The sequence below is a fragment of the Sesamum indicum genome, linkage group LG5 (genome assembly GCF_026168435.1).
Source record: "Sesamum indicum cultivar Baizhima isolate 11 linkage group LG5, ASM2616843v1, whole genome shotgun sequence".
NCBI classification, from domain to species: Eukaryota; Viridiplantae; Streptophyta; class Magnoliopsida; order Lamiales; family Pedaliaceae; genus Sesamum; species Sesamum indicum.
The window spans coordinates 17,282,636-17,305,130 of record NC_142661.1 but is presented as its reverse complement, the minus strand read 5'-3'; the positions used below and the strand labels follow the sequence as shown (position 1 = coordinate 17,305,130).

Here is a 22,495-nt window from a genome sequence, read left to right as displayed (position 1 = left end):
TCATTATACAAATTTGAATCTGAATATGAGAATGGATTGGATTTATTAGATTTACATGATCCGAGAGTGTTCATTGTGCCAGAAACCGTGATTGTTATGTATATCATGAGATTCATTTAGATGTCATTTTGATCAATTCGAAATAGCTTTGCCTACCCAAACTTGTTGATATTGAAAACACGACTTAACACTGATAAACTTTGACTCCTCAATATCGTTTGTATTAAACACCGACCCACAAAAAACCAGAAAATCACTTCCAGAGAGAAAAACTAGCCTGAACCTGATTCAGTCGAACTCACATCCATATGTGAGAACCAAATTTACACTTGACATAACAAGGGGAAATCACAAGCCATTAGCATATTTGCAATGCCAACCTAGACTCGTATAACAATTTTGTTAGCCATTGTTCATAGTTCGTACAGCTCCAGTTCCAAATGAGACGACATTCAATTGATAAAAATTCAAAATCATACCAAGTAGTAGTTTATGACTAGTACATTTGGTAACTCACTCAATTGATTGAATATAGATACAAGCAAAATCCCACATGACGTGTGAGGCTTCTGTAACAATGAACTACTCATGTGCAGATGATATGGGAACAAAATTAGCAACACTACTCATCTATAGAGGCTTACATAAACAAGCTGACAAGCTGTCAATAAACATACAGGGGAGAACAAAATAATGAGTGAATTAAGACTGTTAGTATGAAAAACCGGGCACTTCCAAAGTAACTAGACGAAACCAGCAGAGTTAGAAGGCAACCAACTTGATGTGACCATGGTATAACAACAAAAGGGCGATACGAATTAGACATGCTTCGGCTTACTCAATATGATGGTAAATTGATCTCAGCTGACGATACACAGATACTGTAAAGCAAGGATCTGGTAACTATGGGTGGTTTCTCCACTAGACAGGCTTTGCTCCATGTATTTCCAACAATTTATAACAGCAAAGTGATCTTTGTGTAGTTTAATAAGGCATTCAACTTGGGCAAGACCAAGTGCAGACTCAGCATTAAGATGGACTGACATACAGCACAGGAACCAACCCAGCCATTTTCCCGTCCCGGCCAGGACGTTTCTTCTTGACCTGCAGCAGCAAACATATCAGGAAACCAAACAGAGGAACACCAACTGTTGTATCACATGAATAAGGCTAAATGAGAAGCAGGAAGAAACTTAGGCTGAGAAACAATTTTTCTCAGTTTAATGGTAAAAGGGATCCACATTGCGCAATCAAATAAAGAATGCATTTTAATGAATAGAACTAGTATTGTTCCCTAGAACCAACAATACTTGACTGATTATTGTTGATAAAGTCAAAACATGTACAATGGATTAAAATGGAAAATTAAATAGATCGGGCTAAAACTAGGGGGTTTAAATTAGTCGTGCTAACTGAGCCACAAACTTGCAGGCCTAACGCCTCAAAACTAGATTGGATATGTAAAATGAGCAACAAAAGTTCAAGATTTACTCAGACCCCTGAGCCAAATACAATGAGATTCAATGAAGCTCAAGTTTTTTATAGCACTAAAATTGACAAACTGAAATAGTTTAAGCTTATGTATCAGGTGCTGCAATGAACTCAAAATATCAAACCACAACCCTCATAATTCCAACAAGTCATCACGGAAAAAATGTGTTATTTTGGGAAATAACTCAAAAAGGAAACATGCAATCTGCATTGGGAATGTATCAACTTGCATCATATACTCACATAATACCAGCCATCTACTTCATACTCAATCTCAACTTCTTCACCAGCAGTAAGATTAAGCTGCAAACAACACAAAGCTTAACATTATCATCCTGCTAAAACCAAAACAAACACCTCGAATGTGTAATGTAGAACAGACAAAACAGTATCCAAGAACTGTTAATTTTCCGATCTTGAGCAACTGACATTCAGATTCAGCATATGCTGACACTAGATGCAGCTATGTTGAACTCACCTCATCATCGCCACCAGCACTGAAGTCATAAAGAGCTGACCCAAACTGTGGATTGCCTGAAGAAGGCCGTCCTTCATCGAGACTATGGGAAATAGGGCCAGCTAAGGGATTCTCAAATGACTCGCGTCTTTGATGATCAGGCGACGAATATGGAGGAGGTTCTTCTCTTATCTGCAAGAATGCATACGTTTAAACATCCTTTCACTTTACAATTAAACTGTCAACAAAAGAGGTCCAGAATATCAACCGGTGAGCCAGGAGCTTCATATGCACTATATCTACTTCCACTAGACCTTTCCTGCATGAGCAACAAAAAAGTATCATATCTTGTGCAGGCACATTTATCTAATCTTTTGCACAGACAGGGTCCAATTCCAGAGTGGCACTTTTTGATGTTGATATCATTTGAAAATATATGTAATTCATTTCTTGACAGGAACAAACATAAGATGTACAGAAATAGAAGTCCAGGGGCCAGATAAAAAGCTCAGATAGGGTAACTACATCCAGGATGATTGATATCTCCAGAACATGCAGGCTTTTTAGTTGTATAATAAGTTAAAACAAGATGGAAGCAGAACTACATAGGCTTTCTGAAAATTGTTTCAGATAATAGAAAATGAATCTATAAGGAGGGCAACAGGCGAAGGTATCTTTATGTGACAGTATACTCACAAGGGTCAAGGAGAAGTAGAAAGAGATGCAGCTTTGGGACTTTAAGATGTATACAAGATTTCTTGTGCAGGTAGGTGGGTGCTAGACCAGCACATTGCTCTACGAGAACCACACAATTCCAAGCTTAAGAGACAAACATAGGATTCAATCTCCAAGGAAAAACCCCTGTACAACTTTATGATCTAAAGAAATGAAACCTTTTCCAGGATCAAATATAAGATTCAATCACTATGCATCTGAGAACAGTCATTTGACCATTATATTGGCCTAAGTGAAACCATCCCACATTTCTATTAATTCATTTTTTTTAATAATTATTATCTTTTGGTGTGTCAGTCAGTTGGAGTGTGTTTCTTTTTCTTTTTTTGGTTGGGGGTGCAAGGTGGTGGTTGCGGCCGCAGTGGTGTGGATGGAGAGAGTCTGGTGAACAATAACTCACACTAGAAATGCAACCCCCATGTATGTAAATTTGAACAATCATCAACTTTGTCAGGCTAATTGTCAAAAGCCAATCAAAAATTATCTGAAGGAATCAAAAAGAGTTTGATTGTATTTCCCAGACCTTGAACTTTGAAGGCCCATGAGTAGATGGTTTTGAACTGAACAATGATGGATAGTTCATTCCCCCAAAATGGGAGGATATGGATGTCTCAACGGACCCTGTTGAGTCTGGAGATGAAGATCCAGATGATCTTGCATCATATTCCTGCAGAAATAAGACAGATATAAGCAAGAACTTGCTTACCAGGTTGGAATTAAGATACCAAGACCATGCAACATATCAGGATGCCTTACCTCCCTTTCTGTCGTTTCCAAGAGAGTCTTTGCCCACATATCATCATAACTCATAGAAGGTCTGGAAATGATGTTCTCTTCCTCAACATCAGGGGCATCAGTACCAGCACCAGCGAGAAATTCATTTACCTAATGTACAGCAAATATAAAAAGAATGTTAAAAGAGTTTTCACAGAAAAGGTGGGGGAAGCAGTTGATAAATATCTTCCAAATAAAAGAAAATTAAGAAGTTTGTTTAATTCACCAACGATATTAACTTCTGTGGTTGATTCTAATTTCCCCTAGATAATTTCCTTCAAGACAAAGGAGATAGAGTGCCAGTTCCTTAAAGTTGTTATAGTCTTATGAAACTTGTTGACTTAACCAACTTCAGTAAGAGTAGTTCACGAAAACCCAGAATGATAAGTAGGATTAGCTAAAAATAATAGAAGGTACAAAAGGAAGACAATGTTATATTTCTCTCGACCATATCGAATTTTAAACTGCACCTGCTGATATAACTGCCTTTTCCTAAGAAATAATTCCAAAGGCATTCTTCTATTGTTTCACAGAGTGTAAGTTGTTCAAATTAGAACTTCAATGTTATTAGAAACTCTGTGGATAACTGTGTAAGTAAATGTGTATAAGATAACAAACGATTTATCCAAGTCCATTCATTTTAAATTGTGACTAGTAGAGATGATATTCAAATAAATGGAAACATGCTTTAATTCTAATGAAATTTCTATGCAAGAAGATTATTTAAAAACACCAGCATAACCAAAATAATTGCCAAAGTACACACGTGAATAAGATGATCAGATCAGTGTCCCTCTTTTCATTTGCAAGACATTGTGCGCGTATGTTATCTAAGAGAACATAACTTCAAGGGCCCACAGTTACCAACCTATTAGCCATTATTAAAAGCAAGCATGACATAGCTCACCATATTAGCAATAAGATTCAGATTACAATATGATAAATGCCTTCATGCACTCAAATCAAGGATGACTAACTTCGTTCGACTTCTTAAAGTAAAAGAAGTAACTAGGCAACAATTTCTTGTCCAAACCGATCATGTAGTTTTCCAAATGAATCTAGAAAATCATTATGGCATCATATTTGCAAAAGTTACTCAAAAGGTGACCGGTCAAATTCATGAACACATGGCTGCCTTCAGCTGTTAGCAACCAGCACGGTAACAGAACTAGCCAAAGAGCAGGCAGTGACCCAATGCTTGACAAAATGCTAGACATTTTGCCATGATTTGCTGAATTGTTTTGCCCAAATATACTTAAATTCAAGCTACAGCAATCAGATTTAACAAATTGATCAGATCTTACCCTATTCATGGCAGGTGCACTATCATCACCAAGATTTGCAGCCCAAAAATTAACAAGGTCGTCATCAAGTGCATCTGGCTCAGCTGGCTTTGTTTTTGTTTTGGTAGTCTCGAAGAGAACATCTTGAATCCTCGTCTTGGAAGTTTCATAAATAAGGTCAGAAATCCCTGTGGCAACAGCAGGATCATTGAGGCCTGATGATGCACTAATATTATGCCGAGTGCGATATATGTCGATGAGTTTTGCACTGTTACAATTGTAAGATCAAATAAAGTGAGAAATAGTAAGAATGATTTCTCCTCCCTGGGCTTTCTGTCAATAACATAAACACAAACGGAAAACCACAGAGATTAAGCAAAACAAGGAACTTTAAAGGAGGACTTAGATGTATTAAAGAACACTGGTCTATGTTTACCAAAATGATGTCTAAGAAATAGTACATTTCAAAATTAGTATATACTCGAATATAATCCAACTCCAACTATCAATGAGATTGGTGGCCACATACAACTGATGGCAGAGAAAAGAAAGACTATTTGTTTCTTATCATTGTCATGAAATTTACATAACAATTCAATCGGATAACTCCCATGTTGCATTTTCTTATGATTCCTAAGTCTGGGATATTAGTATAATGATGATGGTAATTTTTCCATAACCACTTGTGTGCAAAAGCTACATTCCCTTCTTACAATTATGATATTTCTATCAGTTCTCCTTGAAGTTCTGATATATTCCACCTTTAAATGCACTTTTCAATATCTGAGACTCATCTTTCAAGTGAAAGATTAAAGTTCAAAATTACCAGCTATAAGGTGAAGCAGAAGTGTAAGTACCTTGTTGGCCCCAACGGAAGATATTTTGCTCTTGGGACATAACAAAAGAGCGAGACAAGATCTAACAACCTCTCATGAGTTTCATACAGCTTCTTGAGTTCCTCATCTGTCCATTCTTTTTTGGCATTGTCATGATTGCGCATCTCCCTGAGTATTCAAGTTTACAAGAACTTCTGGAATTAATTTTCATCAATATGGTCACAACTGAAAGAAATACCAAATTCTCACTCCTTACTTTATGAGTTCATCTTGTGCACTATACATTTCATCTAGGACTTTCAACATAGGACTTATTAAAGATCCAAGGCCTGTACCACTTGCTCCCTGATCTTCACCATTACTAGTATGCATATCTGAAAACTGGGACTGCACACCACCTTGAGCCAAAGTATGCAGAAATTCATAGATCTGCAGTCTATAAGGCTCACCAGATCTAATTGCCATAGTCGTAAGAGCTTGTGCAGCAATGATCCGAATCTGGGACAAAAGAATAGCATATACACAATATTTCAAAGGCAGTTTTCTCTGTTGAAGAATTGACGAATCATGTGCAGCAATTAGTACCTCAATCTTTTTTCCAAAACATACTTAATGGATCTAACTACAGAGAAGTCAATAACAAGTAACCTTTCGAAAGCAGGACTATTGAGTACTCCAATCATTTTCTCAGGACATATTTAATGATGCATCTAGCCACAGAGAAGTCAATACAAAGTAACAGTTTGAAAGCAGGATTACTTAGTAATCCACCTTGCCAGCTGAATTACAAGTCAGACAAGTCATTTGCGAATCAAACTAGATCATGTTAGCCTGGTTCCATTCTAACATGAGTTATCACTAAAAGTAGAGATGTTATTAACTTTATCAATCAAATCGTAAGCACATTGAAGGACCAAAAATAACACTCGGGCCATATTGGTGGAGAACTAAAAGGACTCGCTACATTCAAGCTCCTCCCTCCAATAGACCCAGACGACATAACTTGCAAATATTATGTCAGGTGTGTGGTCACCGGATACTTTTGAACCATTCCTTTCCAGTTATAATGCATAAGCTTTCTCATCAAATGCTATTGCCATGCCTAGGTTGTTAACCAATAGCAACCTACAATTAGTAATAAAATTATCTGCTAAAACAGCGCACATGCTTCATAGCTAATTATCACTGGATCTTGATGAAGATGGGTCAAAAAAGGTAACCAATTTCTAGAGCTGCATACAGGAATGGGGAGGAAAAGCAATGTACAGAATACACACCTCCCAGCTGCCACTGAAAGCACACCTTTGGAGTCGAGTCAGAGCACCAGCTAGTGTAGGATTTCGGGAGCTAGCTGCAGCAACCATTTTGTCTGCATCCAACATCATTAATGCAGTACCAGGCGGGGTTGCCGACTCCCAAGCATATTCAGAAGCAGCATAATTTGCATTTTCTCCAAGGAACCAAACCTACATGCCATTGAAAGACATATTCCCGGATAATAAAATCAATTGTGATTTGATGAAGATTGACATTTGAACTAGTAAATGAACGTGCAAGGTCATATTACTAGAGCAAATTACTTACCGCTGCTTGAACTAATCTCTGCAAAGCAAGCGCCGACTTTGGATCAGATGCAGATACCTTATCAATTGAGGTAAGTCCCAAGATTGAGCCAGGTTGAGGAGGCGGCAAATCAAGAACTATTGTAACGGCTTCCAGAGCTGTGTGTTTTCCATCTGGTCCAGCCCCAACCAAACAAGTCTAGCAAACATAAAACTATTAGACAAAGAGTTTACAATAAACATTACTGCAAAAACAGCTATAAGTTTTCCCACTGGGTAACTGAACATACTTTCCACAGAAGTTGTAGTACATCAGCATCAATTTTTCCTGGAACTTTAGTCGCAAATATTCTTGCAATTTCAAGAAGAGTGACTGCCATATCTGGTGTAGCCTAATAATCCAAAACAAGAAAATGGAGGTAAGAAAATAACATGTGCATATGTTGAGATAAAACAATGTTTAACTTAACTCTGGAGTGTTTAAAGCAAGCATCATCGAGCACAGGTACAACTACAAATAAGCAACTGCATGCAGAAATCTACTTTGAAAACAATGCGCCAAGTCAAAAAAGCAATATTTACGCTACCGAGGGATAAAGAATACAGATATATATATATATATATATTATTCGTGGTCCATCATATGTACTATCCATATTACCTGCATTTCATTCTCGATTGCAATCTTTTTTATTCTTTTTCCATATAACTTAAAATTTATAAAGGATCAATCATCTGGTTAAGACTATCACATGCTATCCAAGGGAGTTCAACATTCTCTACGTATACAGAGGTGTGAGAAGCTGACCAGATTATAAGCTTATAAGAGGACACTATAAAAAGGAAAGAAAACTCAGGAACTTTTCCTAAAATAAAAATCAACAGAAAAAATTATATTTCACAGGGAAGGTCAGCAAGGAAAACATATCAATCATGCGTGCATACATACATAAATGTCTCAAAGCATGCAAGGGTTTGTTTGCTGCATGCTTTTTGCTGCAAAAGCATCGCTAAGAAATGAACCTCAATCTCCCTACTGCCGAGTAAGAAGTAATATTCATAGCATAGCTACACAACAAGGCCAATCCTGCACTGATTTTGTTTTAATCTATTTTAAACCAGTTTCTCAACAGTCAAAGAGTTGCTACAAGTAATCATGTTCTCTAGATTGATCAACAACTCGCATTTACATTCTTTTCCAAACCAAACCATGCACTTTCAACTTCTTCCAAGCTCCAAAATTTATACAACATCACATTAAGTTAATTATATACTGCACTCTAAAGCTAGACATCCCGTAACACTTTCATACTAACACCTAAGATGGATAAATCCTCTAAAGCTCTTGTATTGAAGTAAATGTAATGTATAGTGAAAAATGGATCAAGCCAACAACTAGAAAATATGATCATGAATTAGGGGTTCCAACAATGGAGCATCGCCACAACCACCTCTTTTCCATTTGCCCAATTCTACAAGCAAGGAACCCTGTATAGACAAAGCTAAGTAGTGCACTCAATACATTAGATGTATCCAAGTGATACAACCAATGACCATCACAAGAAAAATAAATGTTGTGCAAAAAAGAAAAGCTTGAAATATGAGAGCACGATATCAGATCGTTCCATCTTTATAAACTACCATTCACTAATCATGATCAGAAAGGTGAGAATATTCCAAAGAACTAAAACTAATTGAACCAAGACTATAACAACTTGTGCCAGACATCTAAGAAGTTGATATGAAGATCTCTAATTAATTTTGTTCTTTTTCTTCCAAACTGAGATAAAAACAACCTAGAAAAAGAAGACAAGCAAAGATGTATTTAGCATACAGATGTGGACAACAGTAAATATACAAGTAACAATCAGGGTGAACTAAGAACCAAGAAGAGACCAAAAAGATGGTGTCCAAAAGGATAAACCAGGACTTTTATAACAGGATGCATACCTTGAAACGAGCATGCAATGTGAGTAATATATCATTCAACAAAGTTGCTGGCCAAGATGGATCAGAGAGCTCAGATGCAATGATGGATTCCAATTCATCAAAAGATTCATATGGACTTTGCATCCATATCAGTGCTTTAATCACCATTGCCCGCACATAAACACATTCACATGCAACAGTTGTCCGCACGACCTCCATAAGTGAAGCCAACATACCAGCAACTGTGTCCTTCTGACCCATACCACTAACTGAGGCGACTCTACGATGACCTAGCAGCAAAAGGTAGAAAACATGAAAATAGTATCCACTGGGGGCAAGAAAGAAAATTACAAAGCAGAGATGATTCATCTAATCATATCTTAAGCACATAAAAATAATTTAAGCACGCATGCATAAAAGAAATTCAAGCACTTGACAAAGACAACAGGAATGACTACTTTATGCTAGAGAATGATGGTTTCCCTTCCAGTACCAGCTTCACCAACTCCAGAACAGAATCAGCAATCCAGCCCCAAAAATCATGGGAAATGATGAAGTGAGCACAATTCAAGGCTCAAAAAGCAAGAAATATTCATTTAAAGGAAAGAAAGAAAGAAAGCACTTAGTCTTTTTAGGAAGAACATGAACTTTACACTGATGGAGGGGAGAGAAGTTGCTACATCCCCATATTAAAGTAAATGATTTAGGCAATCTCAGCATTATGAGGTCTGATTAAATTGAGATGTTCAGCGGAAAGACTGCAAAAGTAGGAAAGCCTGTACTATACACCGAGGGACAGGGAGTTGCTACTGAACTATCCGACAAGACATCCAGTCCCCATACAACTTCTATTTTACTTCAGTTCTGCGCAAAAAGGGACTTCAACAGCTATGAACTCAGCAACAGATTTCAGGACCTTTGACTATACACTTCAATATGAATTCAAAAAAATTTGGATGCTAAAAATTTTGAGATGGACATTATTTATTTACAATCATCTAAGACAACTATAAGGTTGAAATATGTACAGGACAGGATTTATGCATATCCAGGACATTCCTGCAGTAGGTGACAATTTTTAAAGAAGATAAGACACGCATCCACTTTGAGCATTAACATCCCTGCTAACCCAGCTTTTATCAACTTGTAAGCCATAGCAGCTGCTTCTTAGAGGGTATATCTTGCATTCATCATGTTTCGAATGTCACAGAATAGAACTATAGATCTTTCACTACATTTTTATACTATTTGTTCAGGTTCTTAAAAAATTCAATGGCACCGTGATCCTTTCACTTCCAATTTTATATGTGCTTGTGGTCTAATAGAAGCCTGCAAGCATACATATCAAGCTATGTGAAAGCCAGCTAACAAAGAATATGACAATAGCCATGTCATGAACCTGTACAAACAGGCATGTGGAGACTATAATCACCTCCTCAAGTAGCAAAGTGAGAGATTATCAAGGATTGGAGACATTGATATATCATTTAAAAAAAAAAACCATGATCAACTAGCTTGATGCAAGGAAAACCTGTCATCCTATACTCAACAGTTTACACTTCCAACAAAATATTTACAGGCAATTGCAAAAACTACCTTCAGATGGTGCAGTTGGATTTACATCTGAATCATATGAGTCATTGTTTTCCGAAAAAGTATTAACTTCAGCTCCTTCATCAATATCCTGTAAACCTAATGCAAAAGCAGCAGCACGACTTTTTCCCATCTCCTGTACAATCCTTGCTGCTGCATGCAATACAGGCCGTGAGAAACTTCGGAAAGAGCTTTCCAACCTGTAAATAAACAGAAAAAGGAACCAAGTACTGCTCAACGCTTATCCTATCAAAGGCTGACTTTATTATGTATAAAAGCATTTAAAACTTCTTGTAGTTCTGCAAATTTATCAAGGCATGCAGTAAAAAAGGACTATGACCTTCGCATCACAAGTTTGATCAGTGGTTGTGGACGCCTCGTCTTTGATGATTTATCTTTCGTGGCCTTTGATGGAACTGCATCTTTTTCCTCAGAGCTTGAGTCCTTAACAGAAGATGAATCTGGAATCCTGAGAATTTCTCTACTCAGACGATACCAGCCAGCAGCTCTTTCCTCAGTACTTGATTCAGCGAAAAATAACATAAAAAATCAGAGGCATAAATGGAAGAATATGCAGTTATCAGTTATACACACAGTTAATCATCATAAATGGAAAACCAAAACTTGGGGGAAAAAAGTTGAAAACTGCAAATGTATCATATGTACCTCTCCGAATTATCAAATTTACCAAGTACACAAAGTACAGCCTCAAAACAAACTCTTTCACTGGGATCCAAGAGAAGTTGATACAGCACGGCATTAAACTGAGACTTGACATCTGGACGTTCTGTGCTCATAAAACACAAAACCTCATTAGAATTTAATCAAAACTTGTACTCATATTTCTCTGGGATTCTGAGACTCATGTTAAACCAAAGTTCAGGATTTAACATATGTACCATCTAATGCTCGAGCTCGGGACACCGTATGGCACAACTTAGCAAGTGCAACTCTAGCAAGTACGTCATGCAAATGGAGAACATCCTGCAGTGCCCCTGATTTATAGAAACTCTGATAAAGATAATTGTACAAGGAAATTCAAGGACGGTTTTCACAAAAGGAAAGAATCCATGGAATATCGACCATACCACCAGGTTGCACATGTTTCCCTGCAAACACCATAAGATATAAAGATGAAAAAAATCAAAAACACTACAGTGAGACAATCAACTGTATGAATGTAATGTCATACAAGTACGAAAGGTCATTTTGCAGCTAGGCACCAGACGTCAACAAAACACTTAATGCAAATTAGGTCATGTCATTGAGAGTTCAAGAATATTCTCCCTCTCAAATCTGCAAACTATAACTTTACTAGTAATCCAGACAACTTAACCCATCTGCAAAATATAAAAAGAACTAATATTATGTACTTGGTTATGATTATATTTCTGTAAAAGAATATATCAATCAAAACTTATAAATTGTTTCAAAGTCAGCAAAGAAACTTTGGATTAAATGTTGAACACAAATGAAAATGTCAAAATAATTATAGGATATTAAGTTATTACCAAATCAAACATGGGTAGGTAATCTCCACGTGTTGCTCTATCAAACAGTATAGATTCTGAAAACTGATAGTAGGCATGCCCAGGCTTGGCCAACCTCGTGGACTCTATCAGATTGTCCTCATGCAACAATGGCTTTTCACTAAGAGGGGCCATGCCATATGGACAGGTATCCCAACACATCAAAATCAAGTGCAAAAGGTGGTTCTGAAAAAATATGGCTTCCAGTTTCTTTCAATAAAATAAAGATTATCCATGTGGGCATAAAACTAAAAGGGGGCACTAGTGGTTATCCAATTTAGAACTTATGGCTAACTCAATAAATTCAAAGAACAGTAAATGCAAATGATTTCCGGTGCATGAGCAGGGAATTGTTTTGTCAGTATCCAGTTTGAATGATTTCTTTGGCTCTAATTAGTTTTTCTTCTCTCGAACCACCTTCTACAGTGTTCCATTCAATTCTAAGATAAATTAACATGATCTAAATGCAAAAGTAGCATGCATCTTCCAAAATCTTTGAATAAATAGAACAATTACTAAAGAAACTTCAGAAAATTTCAAGCATGTTCGCCTACTTGACAATGATAATTCCAAGTCAAAAATCACTAACAGCTATCACACTGACATTATCAAAATATAGTAGATGATCCTGGAATAAGATTCACTGAAGCTTCAAAGTGATCACTTTACCTAACGCCATTGCAACTGCATATGGATCTTTTGAGGCCAATTCAGATAGAATTTCCAGCGAATGCCTCACTGCAATTGGATCGGAGAACGAAACACTGCAATGAAGTATGAAATTATTGCAAATTGGTGTCAAAAGGTACAACAAAATGAACATCCAGTGGCATAGAAATACTAAGTTGCTGGCATGTCCCTGGAAGACTTCATATAAGGAGCAGCAAGACCTAAAACACATTGTCTCGATATAATTGATAAAGGCAATCGAGGGGATAATATATCAAGCATCATATTGCATTTAGACTCTGTTCTGGTGGCTCAAGAAATCAAATGTTACTGAATTTGAAAGTTCAAAATATACTTTACAATGAAACACCAAGTTTCTCTTAACTCTCATACAAATTATACCCAATGCCATTTTAAGGACTGGTTTCTTCTCATTCCATCGTGTCTCAACAAGTCCAAGTAAGAATTACCAAAATATAAAAAATCAAATAGCTACATTGTGTTATTTAAAACAATGAAAGGGTCCTCATCGTCATAATGACTCAAATTTTTCAGCATTAATACTGATTGCAACTCTTTCTCAGAGAACATAAGATTCTTGCCTGTGTGACTCTTCAATATGTCCGGTTGTCCAGATCTGATTATACAGTTATAAGTTCATTCAGTCGTCATTGTTCTTTCGGAACAGCATTTGCTATTTTGAGAAGTATTAGACAATTTCCCAGAAACTTCAACTGTATAACAAATCTATACAAGATGCATAAGTAGCCAGGAACAGAAGAAACTCTACCATCGCACAGTGAGAATCTTGGACAAAACTTACAACTTTGGAATCAAATTGTAGAATAGGATCTAAAAATTGATAGAGAAATAAGTAACAGAAGAACATTTACGGACAGATAAGAATAAGAAAAGGAGATATACAATTACAACAAGCCTTCCCCAACCTAATGTTCAAGCCTACCAAGCTTATACATATGTTCTACTCTAGCTAGCCAGTTTCTAGTTCGGTCTATATATCCAAAGGTAAGATTGATGGTCTAAATGCTGGTAAGGTATTCTAATGGGATGAGTAGTTACACTTATACTGATCTTCGATAGTACCTCGAGTTTAATATTAGATTCACTTCTTTACGGTGTTCTAATGATGATAGTTCGCCCTGTCAAAAGCTTACAGCATGTCATCAATAGGAGCTTTTTCATGATGAGATGCCAAATAAATAAAACAAAATGCACAAAAGACATGAATAAGTTCAAAGAAAACATTATTAAAGATAAATCTTATTTGGATTCTGGAGTCAAATTAAAGGAAATTATGCGCAAAACGATAACATGAATGAATAAGATGTTACAAAGGCGTGACTAATCATGTCCAGAGATTTTCTTTTCCTTTTGACTAACTCCTTAGTCATGTTCAGAGATGACAGATATGCATTCAACTTCAGCGTAGTAATTTACTTCAGGTTGGAGCTGAAGCTTGGAGTGAAGCCAGGCGCACGATGAAAGAAAAGGGCCTGGGCGGCCTAGGTTTTGACTGGGCTGCCCAGGCCCATGAATTAAAAAAAATTAAGTTAATAAATCCTAATTTCCTAAATATAAACCCTAAAAAAAATTAACTTAATAAATCCTAAGTTAATAAACCCTAATTTCCTAAGTTAATTTTTGGCGTGTACAGCAGTACAAGCTCTAATTATGCTTATTGAATCTTTGAAATTGATGTGATTTTATTAATCTTTGACTGCTTTAATTGTTCTGTTAGTGTTTTTTTTTTTTGGATGATTTAATTATATGAAGTTTTGTTATGTTCAATTTGTTGTTTTATATGTCTTATTTAACTCCTTATACATTAATCTAATCAAAATAATACTAATTATATAAATACTTAGATTATTTCTTATATTTGCGCCATCCTTTGAAAAGGCGCGCGCCGCGCCATGCACCGTGCGCCATGGCTCCAGGAGCCCTTGGCGCCATTGTGCGCCGTGCGCCGCTGACTACAAGTTCCTAGACAGTCAACTAAGTTCATCTTGTCCTTCAGCAGTACTCCTTTCTTTCCACAATCCCGAAACATCAGAATTGATTGACGGTGAGAGTATATATTAGAAAATTATAAATACTCCAAAATAAGATATCATATGCTAATATATATATTGACCAACAACGGCAAAAGGGCAACCAACATTAAGGTGGAAAATGAAGATGCAGAGAGCTTCATCAATCTGAATCAGGATAAAGATGATGAGATGCCAGTAGCAGATACCACATAGCAGCCTTAATACAAGACAGATAATTTAATATATGCTAGCATCTTATGAATCTGTGTACGTGTAATTAGAGTAGTAAGCTAAGCTAACCCTTGCGCAGCACGTTGAAGAAATGCCGGATTTCCTGGATCTAAAGGGAGTCTTCTCAAAGCGCTTAAGGCTGCATATTGCAAATTGCTCCGAATGATAGACTGACAAATTGCCATCCACAGGGAGGTAAGAAGAAGATGAACCCATCACTTAAATAGCCATGACAACATCAAAAAGAATTATAACATCATTGGAGAACATAAAAAACAAGTTTATTAATGTGCACATAGATATAGTTAAGAGCCAAAAATAAGCCAACAAAGATCTCTCCAATTAAATACGCATTTAAACAAAGAGAGGTTAAAATAATGCAGCATACAGCTGAACTCACAGAAAGCATACAGCAATTAGGTACTTAACAATCCAAACAGATAGTTTTTGCATTGAGATGAAAAATTCAAAAACCTGACACAATATATTAATGAACTTGGAAAACTTTCAAATGGTATTAGGATAAATAATAAAGATCAAAGATGGGATGAAAGATAAAAGAAATGGTTCAGGCTCATCTTTTATTCAGTTCTACGTGAGTTGCAGATAATTCACGAAACACCAGTTAGCTATCTGAGAACCCATGGGATCCCAGAGCACAATTTAGAGGAATGGCTAATTGTCTTACGCAACCAATTGTTCCAGAAGGCCAAATTAGGAAGATCCTACCATGTCTTGTTTGGAGACATCTATTATCCACCATGAAGAAAGAAACTGTGGAGTTTATTAGACCACGATAGGCTGAAGTGATGCTTCCTTTGTTCTTGCAATAATTAGTGCGTAAAAGATGTGCACAAGATCCTGCTTTGTACAGTGGATGGGAAACCACTGAGACCGCATTCTTAATACTTAATAGGCTTGATATCTCTTGCATACTTTTTTCTGAGGACCATTACTATGAGTGAGACAAGAAAAGCAAAAACTTTTGTGGGAGTATAAAATATCTTCATGCAGTCCTTACACACCATGTCCGTGAAGACCAATACATGAGTCTTACAAAGAGCAGTGATGAAGAAATGAGGGTTTAAGAAGCAATCTGTTGAATATAAGAAATCAAACCATTTACAGTAGAACTTAAGTAATCACTAGCCCAGAGGAAGATGTGTGCTCTGAAATTTAAAAGCTGACGATGGTCAGTTGGATCCAAATTCACAGTATGACGCAACTAAAGCTTGGTTTCAGGCTATCTTATGATGACAAACAGTAAGCATGTCTAAACCAGAGGTGAACATAGATAAAAATGAAGTATGGCAATGGCAAGATAAAGAGATGAAATAACCAAGAAAAATCCAGAAATTAAAACCTAAACTGACAATATACTGAGAAAAATAAGATTACCTCCTTATCACCTCCCTTTGTCCCAAATATACCCTTTTTTCGCTTCTGCGGTTCAGCAACCTGGCAGTCAAAATGTTATGTTACTATGCAGAAACTGATGTTTTGCTCTTAGCTTCTGTGGTACTTACACTGATCTCATTGAATATAATATAACCTAAGAACAGCAGGTGAGTAGTATATAAATAACAGCAGCACTAATAATGACCACAAAAGGATCAACAAGAAAATAACCACTGAAGCAAAATTTCGAAAACAGCAGCAGCAATCAATGTTAGTTACAAAAAGTTCACTGATTCACTCCATTGTAACTGTTGCTGAGATGGAATAATGAGAACAAAATATCAAAGAAAAGCTACCCTGCTAAAAGATTTGCAAGACGCATTAAAGTTTAGCCCTTTGCTTCTCACATTTAATCATCATTCCCATATGGCATGTCCAGCATGTGAGAATAGATTAATTCATATGAACTTTTCGAGTTCTTCTTTTTCTTTTTGTAAGTGTTTTGGGAAATAGATCTACATCATTATTTATTATCAGCGAAACATCAATGGTTAAAAATTTTAATATACATATATAGCATGCATGGGTGTAATGGGTTAGATGATACAGTTATGTTTTGTGGTGATTAAATACTTTTTATGTATATTGTATGTGTGTAACTGAAATTATTTAAATATATATAAAACAATACAGTGAGCTAGCATATTTTAATCTTAGCCTCTATCAGGCATGATTGAACAAATTATTGTAATATGCAGTAAGAAATATTAGAAACTAATTATTGCCAAATCAAAAATGATTTCAATAGAAAAGTTATCAAATGTTGTCGTATATTTACAGATTAGAAAGTAAGATACAAGTTAAATGACTTAATAACCACAATCTGGATAAATAGGATAACAGATTGAACAAACCTTGTCCAGAATGCTGAACACAATTTCGTACAACCTGGATAGGATTTCTGAGTTGCTAGAAGGAGCATAAGTAAGAGCCTTCAATGCTTGCAATCTCCGAGCATGAACTTCAAGAAAAAATGAAGAGAAGTTATTACCAATCTTCAGATTCAGGTAAAAGGCTTAAATGAAACTTGAAGATTTCAGACTACCGAAGTTATCTAAATGAATTAACAAATTATGAAACTCATAATGCCTTTTATTATGAATATCTATAGAATTTGAAATACAGGAAACTTCAAAGAACAGAAAAAGAAGAAGTTTATTTCAGGAATTAATTAAGTGACCATATAAGTTAATGTAATATCAAATCACTAAACAAGCCGATTGAGGAGCATGGCATGTCAGACAGAAGGTTCAATTGGTGCCTTAACAATGTCCATCAACTCCATTCAAATAAAAGCTCCTCACTCGACCACCGGGCCACCCCGCCCCCCCAAGTCCCCCCCCTATCCCCATGCAAGCCAAAGTCTCAGCTTCTAGAAACTACCCGCCAGAAAGAGTGAAAGACGATTCTCCCATTCAAATGCAACCTTGCAATTTGGATTGTTCAATGTGATGCCAATTTCCAGTACCCTCTTCGATAGCTTTTCTCGACCATAAAAATACTAAGTCATTGACTATTTTGTTTTTTTCCTGCTCACCTTTTGGACCTCCTACTGTCTCACCAAACATCAACCCCGCTGGAGGTTAACAATCCTCCCACGGGCTCCAAGGTCCATCTTTCACCAAGACACCAATAACCAGCCTGATACATGGCTTTGCCAATACCATGCTTCTTCTTCCTCCAACCACTGCATACTCTCATTGAAATTTCCAGTAACCCTCTCCATAGCATTTCTCGAACATAAAACTACTGATTCATTGAAAATTTGGTTATTTCCCTGCTCACCTCCTGCACCTTTTACTCTCTCACCAAATATGAACCCCACTAGAGCACCAGCATCCCACCACAGGCTCCGAGGTCCATCTTTCACCAAGACACCAAATAACCAGCCTGATACATGGTTTTGCCAATATCTTGCTTCTTCTTTATCCAACCACAACATACTCCATATTACATTCACCAGCACAGACCCCCACATCCAGTCCCAGAATGACAACTTTAAACAGTATCACATCCACCATCCTGGTAACTCAAAGATGTCATCTTTTATTATCCCTCCATGGCCCCACAACAAACACAAGCATCAGATCTTAGCTCCATAAGCAGCACTGGTGGGGCTATAAGATCTAAATGGAGCAAGATATTGTCTAAACACGGTGGAAGAAAAAAAATTATCTATGCCACGGGTCTGTGATTCTGATTGCTTCTGAAGTTGCTGCACGACGGGATTTAATAAACGAGTCTCTCCATTCAACCTAAAATGTCAATTGAGGCAAATTAATGACCCTCTTACCAGTTATTGCAATTGAATTTATTCTACTAGTTTGTGATTTCTCTTACATAGAGTTGACCTAGGGGGATGAAATTGACAAAAATTATTTAAGCCAAGGTTAAAATTGGCAGCTAGGTTGGTAATAGGAGGCTAATGGAGCTAAGCGGTTGCTAGAGATGCTTTAGAGTAGAAATGACAGCATTATCTCTATTGGTTGAATAAGAAAGCCACGCTTGCTTACAAGCAATAAAACATTAGAGAAAAAGAAACACAGTGTACGTACATCAATGCGAATGACTAATCCCAGAGTGATAGTCAACAAAGTGGATAACAGCACAATGTCTTTCCGTAGGTATAGCTCTATTGGTTGAACACAACAATGATCAGCTGTTGATGCTGAATAATTGGGTCCAGAGTGATGGTTGACACAGAGAATAACAGCCCAATTTCTTTCTTCACTAATAAGTACTGGAATTTAGGTGCAAGGACAGCCAACTTAAAAGTTTCTATTACTATTTTAAAGTATTCAAGATAATCATCTAGCATTATAGGAATGGAAATTAGGTGAACCAGTTGCCTATCTCGGAATCTAACGAATCTTTGAAGAATTTAGCTAACAAAATTTTATTGAAACATGTGATGTTGTATGTAAAGAAAAATATAAATAGAAACAAAAGGTAGAGTTGCAAAATGCTAGGAGAATAATTGTGAAAAGGGCTCATCACTTACATTCAACTTCTTCATTTAAAGCCTCTGAAGTTAACCTGTCTACTACTCGAGGAACAACATCAGCTCTTGTGACACCACCACCTGCATCTATGTCAGCCAAAGCATCCCAATTTGGAGTAGGTATGCCACCGCCTGGGCTTAAACCTTGTGCCCCAGAATCTGATAAAATTCTTGCCAAGTAGTAATAAACATACCGCAGTACAGTCCTATCCTCACATTGCTGGTCAAGCTAGAGTTTACAAAAGAAAAGGACAAACCAGTTACTTTTCATTCTAAGGGGGAGAAGTTTATCAGTATAAGCAACTTGCAATACAATTGACAAGATGCACCACAACGCAAAAGAAATACCATGGTTTTCTAGAATAACTTCTTTCATCACCAAGTGTTGTAACTGAGTGTTTCATTACAGTTAAATCAGTAGGTGCCTTCCATAACATGACTTTGTCAATCAAAATAATTTGGAGCTCTATAGGTAAGAACTCGAAGAAAGCAGTCAATCTCAAAGCTCAAGATCAAAACTGATCATTATTGAGCCAGACAAACTAGTGCTTATAAATATCTTATTTCAAGCTTGATCTGGAAAATCTCGGCAAGTCAGTTTGTATGTCCCTAGTCAAAGACTTAATAACGACTGCTCCCAGAAGCAATTTATGAAGTCTATATAATAGAACAAACCCTATGTGCACTAGTTTTATGAATAGAACATAGAAGTCAGAGAAGACTAGCTACAGAAGAATCATACCATTAAAAGTGACGGGGCCAATGACGGGTCAACAGAGTTGTACACAGCAAGCTTCGGAAATACATGATGAACCAATTGCCTCTGGGAACTTTTCTACAGATACAAAGAACAAAATAGAAAACACTATGAAAATAATTCATCTGGAAGCAAGAGAGAATGCACTAATAAAATGAAGAAATAGAAACAGCTAATACTTGATCAGACGTAGCTGCTAGCTCATGAATACTCCTTGCAAGTTGTGCATACGACACAGGCTGCTGAAACCAGATAAAAGAGTCAACTATTGAACCAAATTGTTGCATCTACACTGAGTAATTATCACTGTGATCCAGCACCAGCATAGACATATATGACTGATTAATGTGTTAAATCTCTGTAGCACAAATAAACACAACAGATTTGTAAACTTGCAACTTTTACTTAATTCAGAATCAATAAGCCAATAGGTCAGAAAACGAAATTAAAAAGTTCAAAGCAGATGAATACGTCCCATCCATAAAATCTCAGGTTCATTTCAACGTTAACGCATTACACATAAAATAAACCTCTCAAATTCAGAAATCACCAAGTAAAACGCAATTGCACCGGCACTGTCTAGTTCATTGTCCAAAAAGACACACGCCCAAAAATACCTTTTTCTTTTGTCTTTGGGGCATAATGTTGGCTCGGACTGGGTGGAAAGCAGCCTTGGCGGCAGAGATAGTGTCACTCTGGATCTGCATCAGAGTCCCCCTCTTCGACTTCCGCTCGACAACCATCGGCATCGGCGCCCCTGGCGCCTCCATGTTCACCGTCGAATCCATGGGGGGCGGCGCCGTAGCCGAAGACGCTGGTGGAGGCTTGGACGACGAACCGTCCGACGTTATCAGATCCATGAGCGTGGTGCCCGATGAATCCTAAAAATAAGGAAAGACAGAATTACACAATATTCCCAAAAACATAAAAGCGATCAAGAAACTGGAAATGGCTATTCTTGATTCCTCTGTTTTGCAAATCAAGAAAAATTATGAAACGGAAAAGGGAGAGAGCTCTCAAACAATTACCGCCATGGATTTTCGCCTCGATGAACAGAAATCTCTTGGAAGAGCAGAGATAGTGATGGAGTTGTTGCTCAAGTGATCTCTCTTCTTCTTGCTTGCTTTTGAATTTTCAAGAAATCGAAAAATGTTACTAACGATCTCTCAGACTCTCAGTAGAAGGAATATAAGTTAAACATTTAACATTGTTTTTCATGAATTTGTAAATTACCATCTTCTCCCTTCACTTGTAGAAAAAGTATCCAAATACAAGTAAATATTAAATAAATTAGAACGAGCTCTTTTGAATTTAATATTAAAATGATATTAAAATATTAATTATAATTTTGTTCATGTAAAAAACAAAAAATATATATATTAGAATAAATTGATAATTTTTTTATAATTTTTAAATTCATCTATTTCGTTCGATTTTTATAATTATAAAAAAAATTACAACAAATTTAACAATTTTAAAACTTCATCCAAAAAATTATATAATTTCATCAAAAATTATAAAATGTTCGTAATTTTTCAAACAACAAAAAAATATTTGTAATTATATAAGATTCTCAAGAGAACTCGTTGTAATCTACACCACTAAATTTTCTACAAAAAGTTGTCTTTTTCCAAATTATAGTATGTTAGCCCAACTAATTGGTCCGAAAGAAAGGATTATTCGACGTCAACTTTTGAATTCAACATGACTTTTGCTCAAAGTTACAGCAAAACTAAGGAAATCTACATTTTGCTATCAATATATGGTACTGCTGTTTCTTGAAAAGTTGTAAGGTTTTCAGCAAAAGAATAAATTATGATGAGATCTTCTAAAATCTGACAAAATTACGAGCATTCTTTTATTTGCATTAATAAGTTTTCAAGTAACAAGAGAATATATAAAATTATGTTAAAGTTTAAGAGCATTTGTTGTAATTACACTTTAAAGAAAAAGATGATGATACTAGAATATTTTATTTATTGTTGTTCAAATTCAAGTAGATATAGTACTCCAAGACCTGAATCAAACTTGGTCAAAGGCTATTACAAAGACGAATGAATGATATCTGACCATTAAATATCATTACATCAATCACTAATTTCACAAAACCAAAAAGATTATTAAAAGACAAGCTCT

General features: G+C 36.4%; 1 protein-coding gene across 2 annotated transcripts; it reads right to left on the bottom strand.

The window, feature by feature from the left end:
* Positions 1-434: 434 nt before the first annotated feature.
* LOC105161985 (SH3 domain-containing protein) lies at positions 435-21,545 on the bottom strand. 2 transcript variants are annotated; one of them, XM_088880467.1, is made up of 27 exons: positions 21,388-21,545; positions 20,977-21,240; positions 20,539-20,601; positions 20,345-20,437; positions 19,603-19,831; positions 17,456-17,562; positions 16,542-16,601; positions 15,213-15,313; positions 12,859-12,953; positions 11,749-11,769; positions 11,560-11,655; positions 11,327-11,447; positions 11,001-11,180; positions 10,664-10,860; positions 9,089-9,357; positions 7,429-7,530; positions 7,161-7,337; positions 6,854-7,042; positions 5,833-6,074; positions 5,598-5,744; positions 4,762-5,008; positions 3,440-3,568; positions 3,207-3,350; positions 2,217-2,267; positions 1,970-2,140; positions 1,735-1,794; positions 435-1,104 (listed from the first exon to the last, which is right to left on the bottom strand). In XM_088880467.1, exons 1-27 carry the CDS (start codon positions 21,391-21,393, stop codon positions 1,030-1,032), a joined length of 3,636 nt encoding a protein of 1,211 aa, XP_088736593.1. In that variant the 5' UTR covers positions 21,394-21,545; the 3' UTR covers positions 435-1,029. The 2 variants fall into 2 exon arrangements, with proteins under 2 accessions (XP_088736593.1, XP_088736594.1); XM_088880468.1 differs by having other exon boundaries at positions 20,539-20,598.
* Positions 21,546-22,495: the final 950 nt, after the last annotated feature.

Excerpts from the sequence above, each read along its gene's own strand:
- LOC105161985 (XM_088880467.1), bottom strand. Across the intron at positions 20,438-20,538 it reads TAGCAGCTACGTCTGATCAA|AAAAGTTCCCAGAGGCAATT; the intron begins GTATTAGCTGTT and ends TTGTATCTGTAG. Across the intron at positions 2,268-3,206 it reads ATGGGCCTTCAAAGTTCAAG|GAAAGGTCTAGTGGAAGTAG; the intron begins GTCTGGGAAATA and ends TTGCTCATGCAG.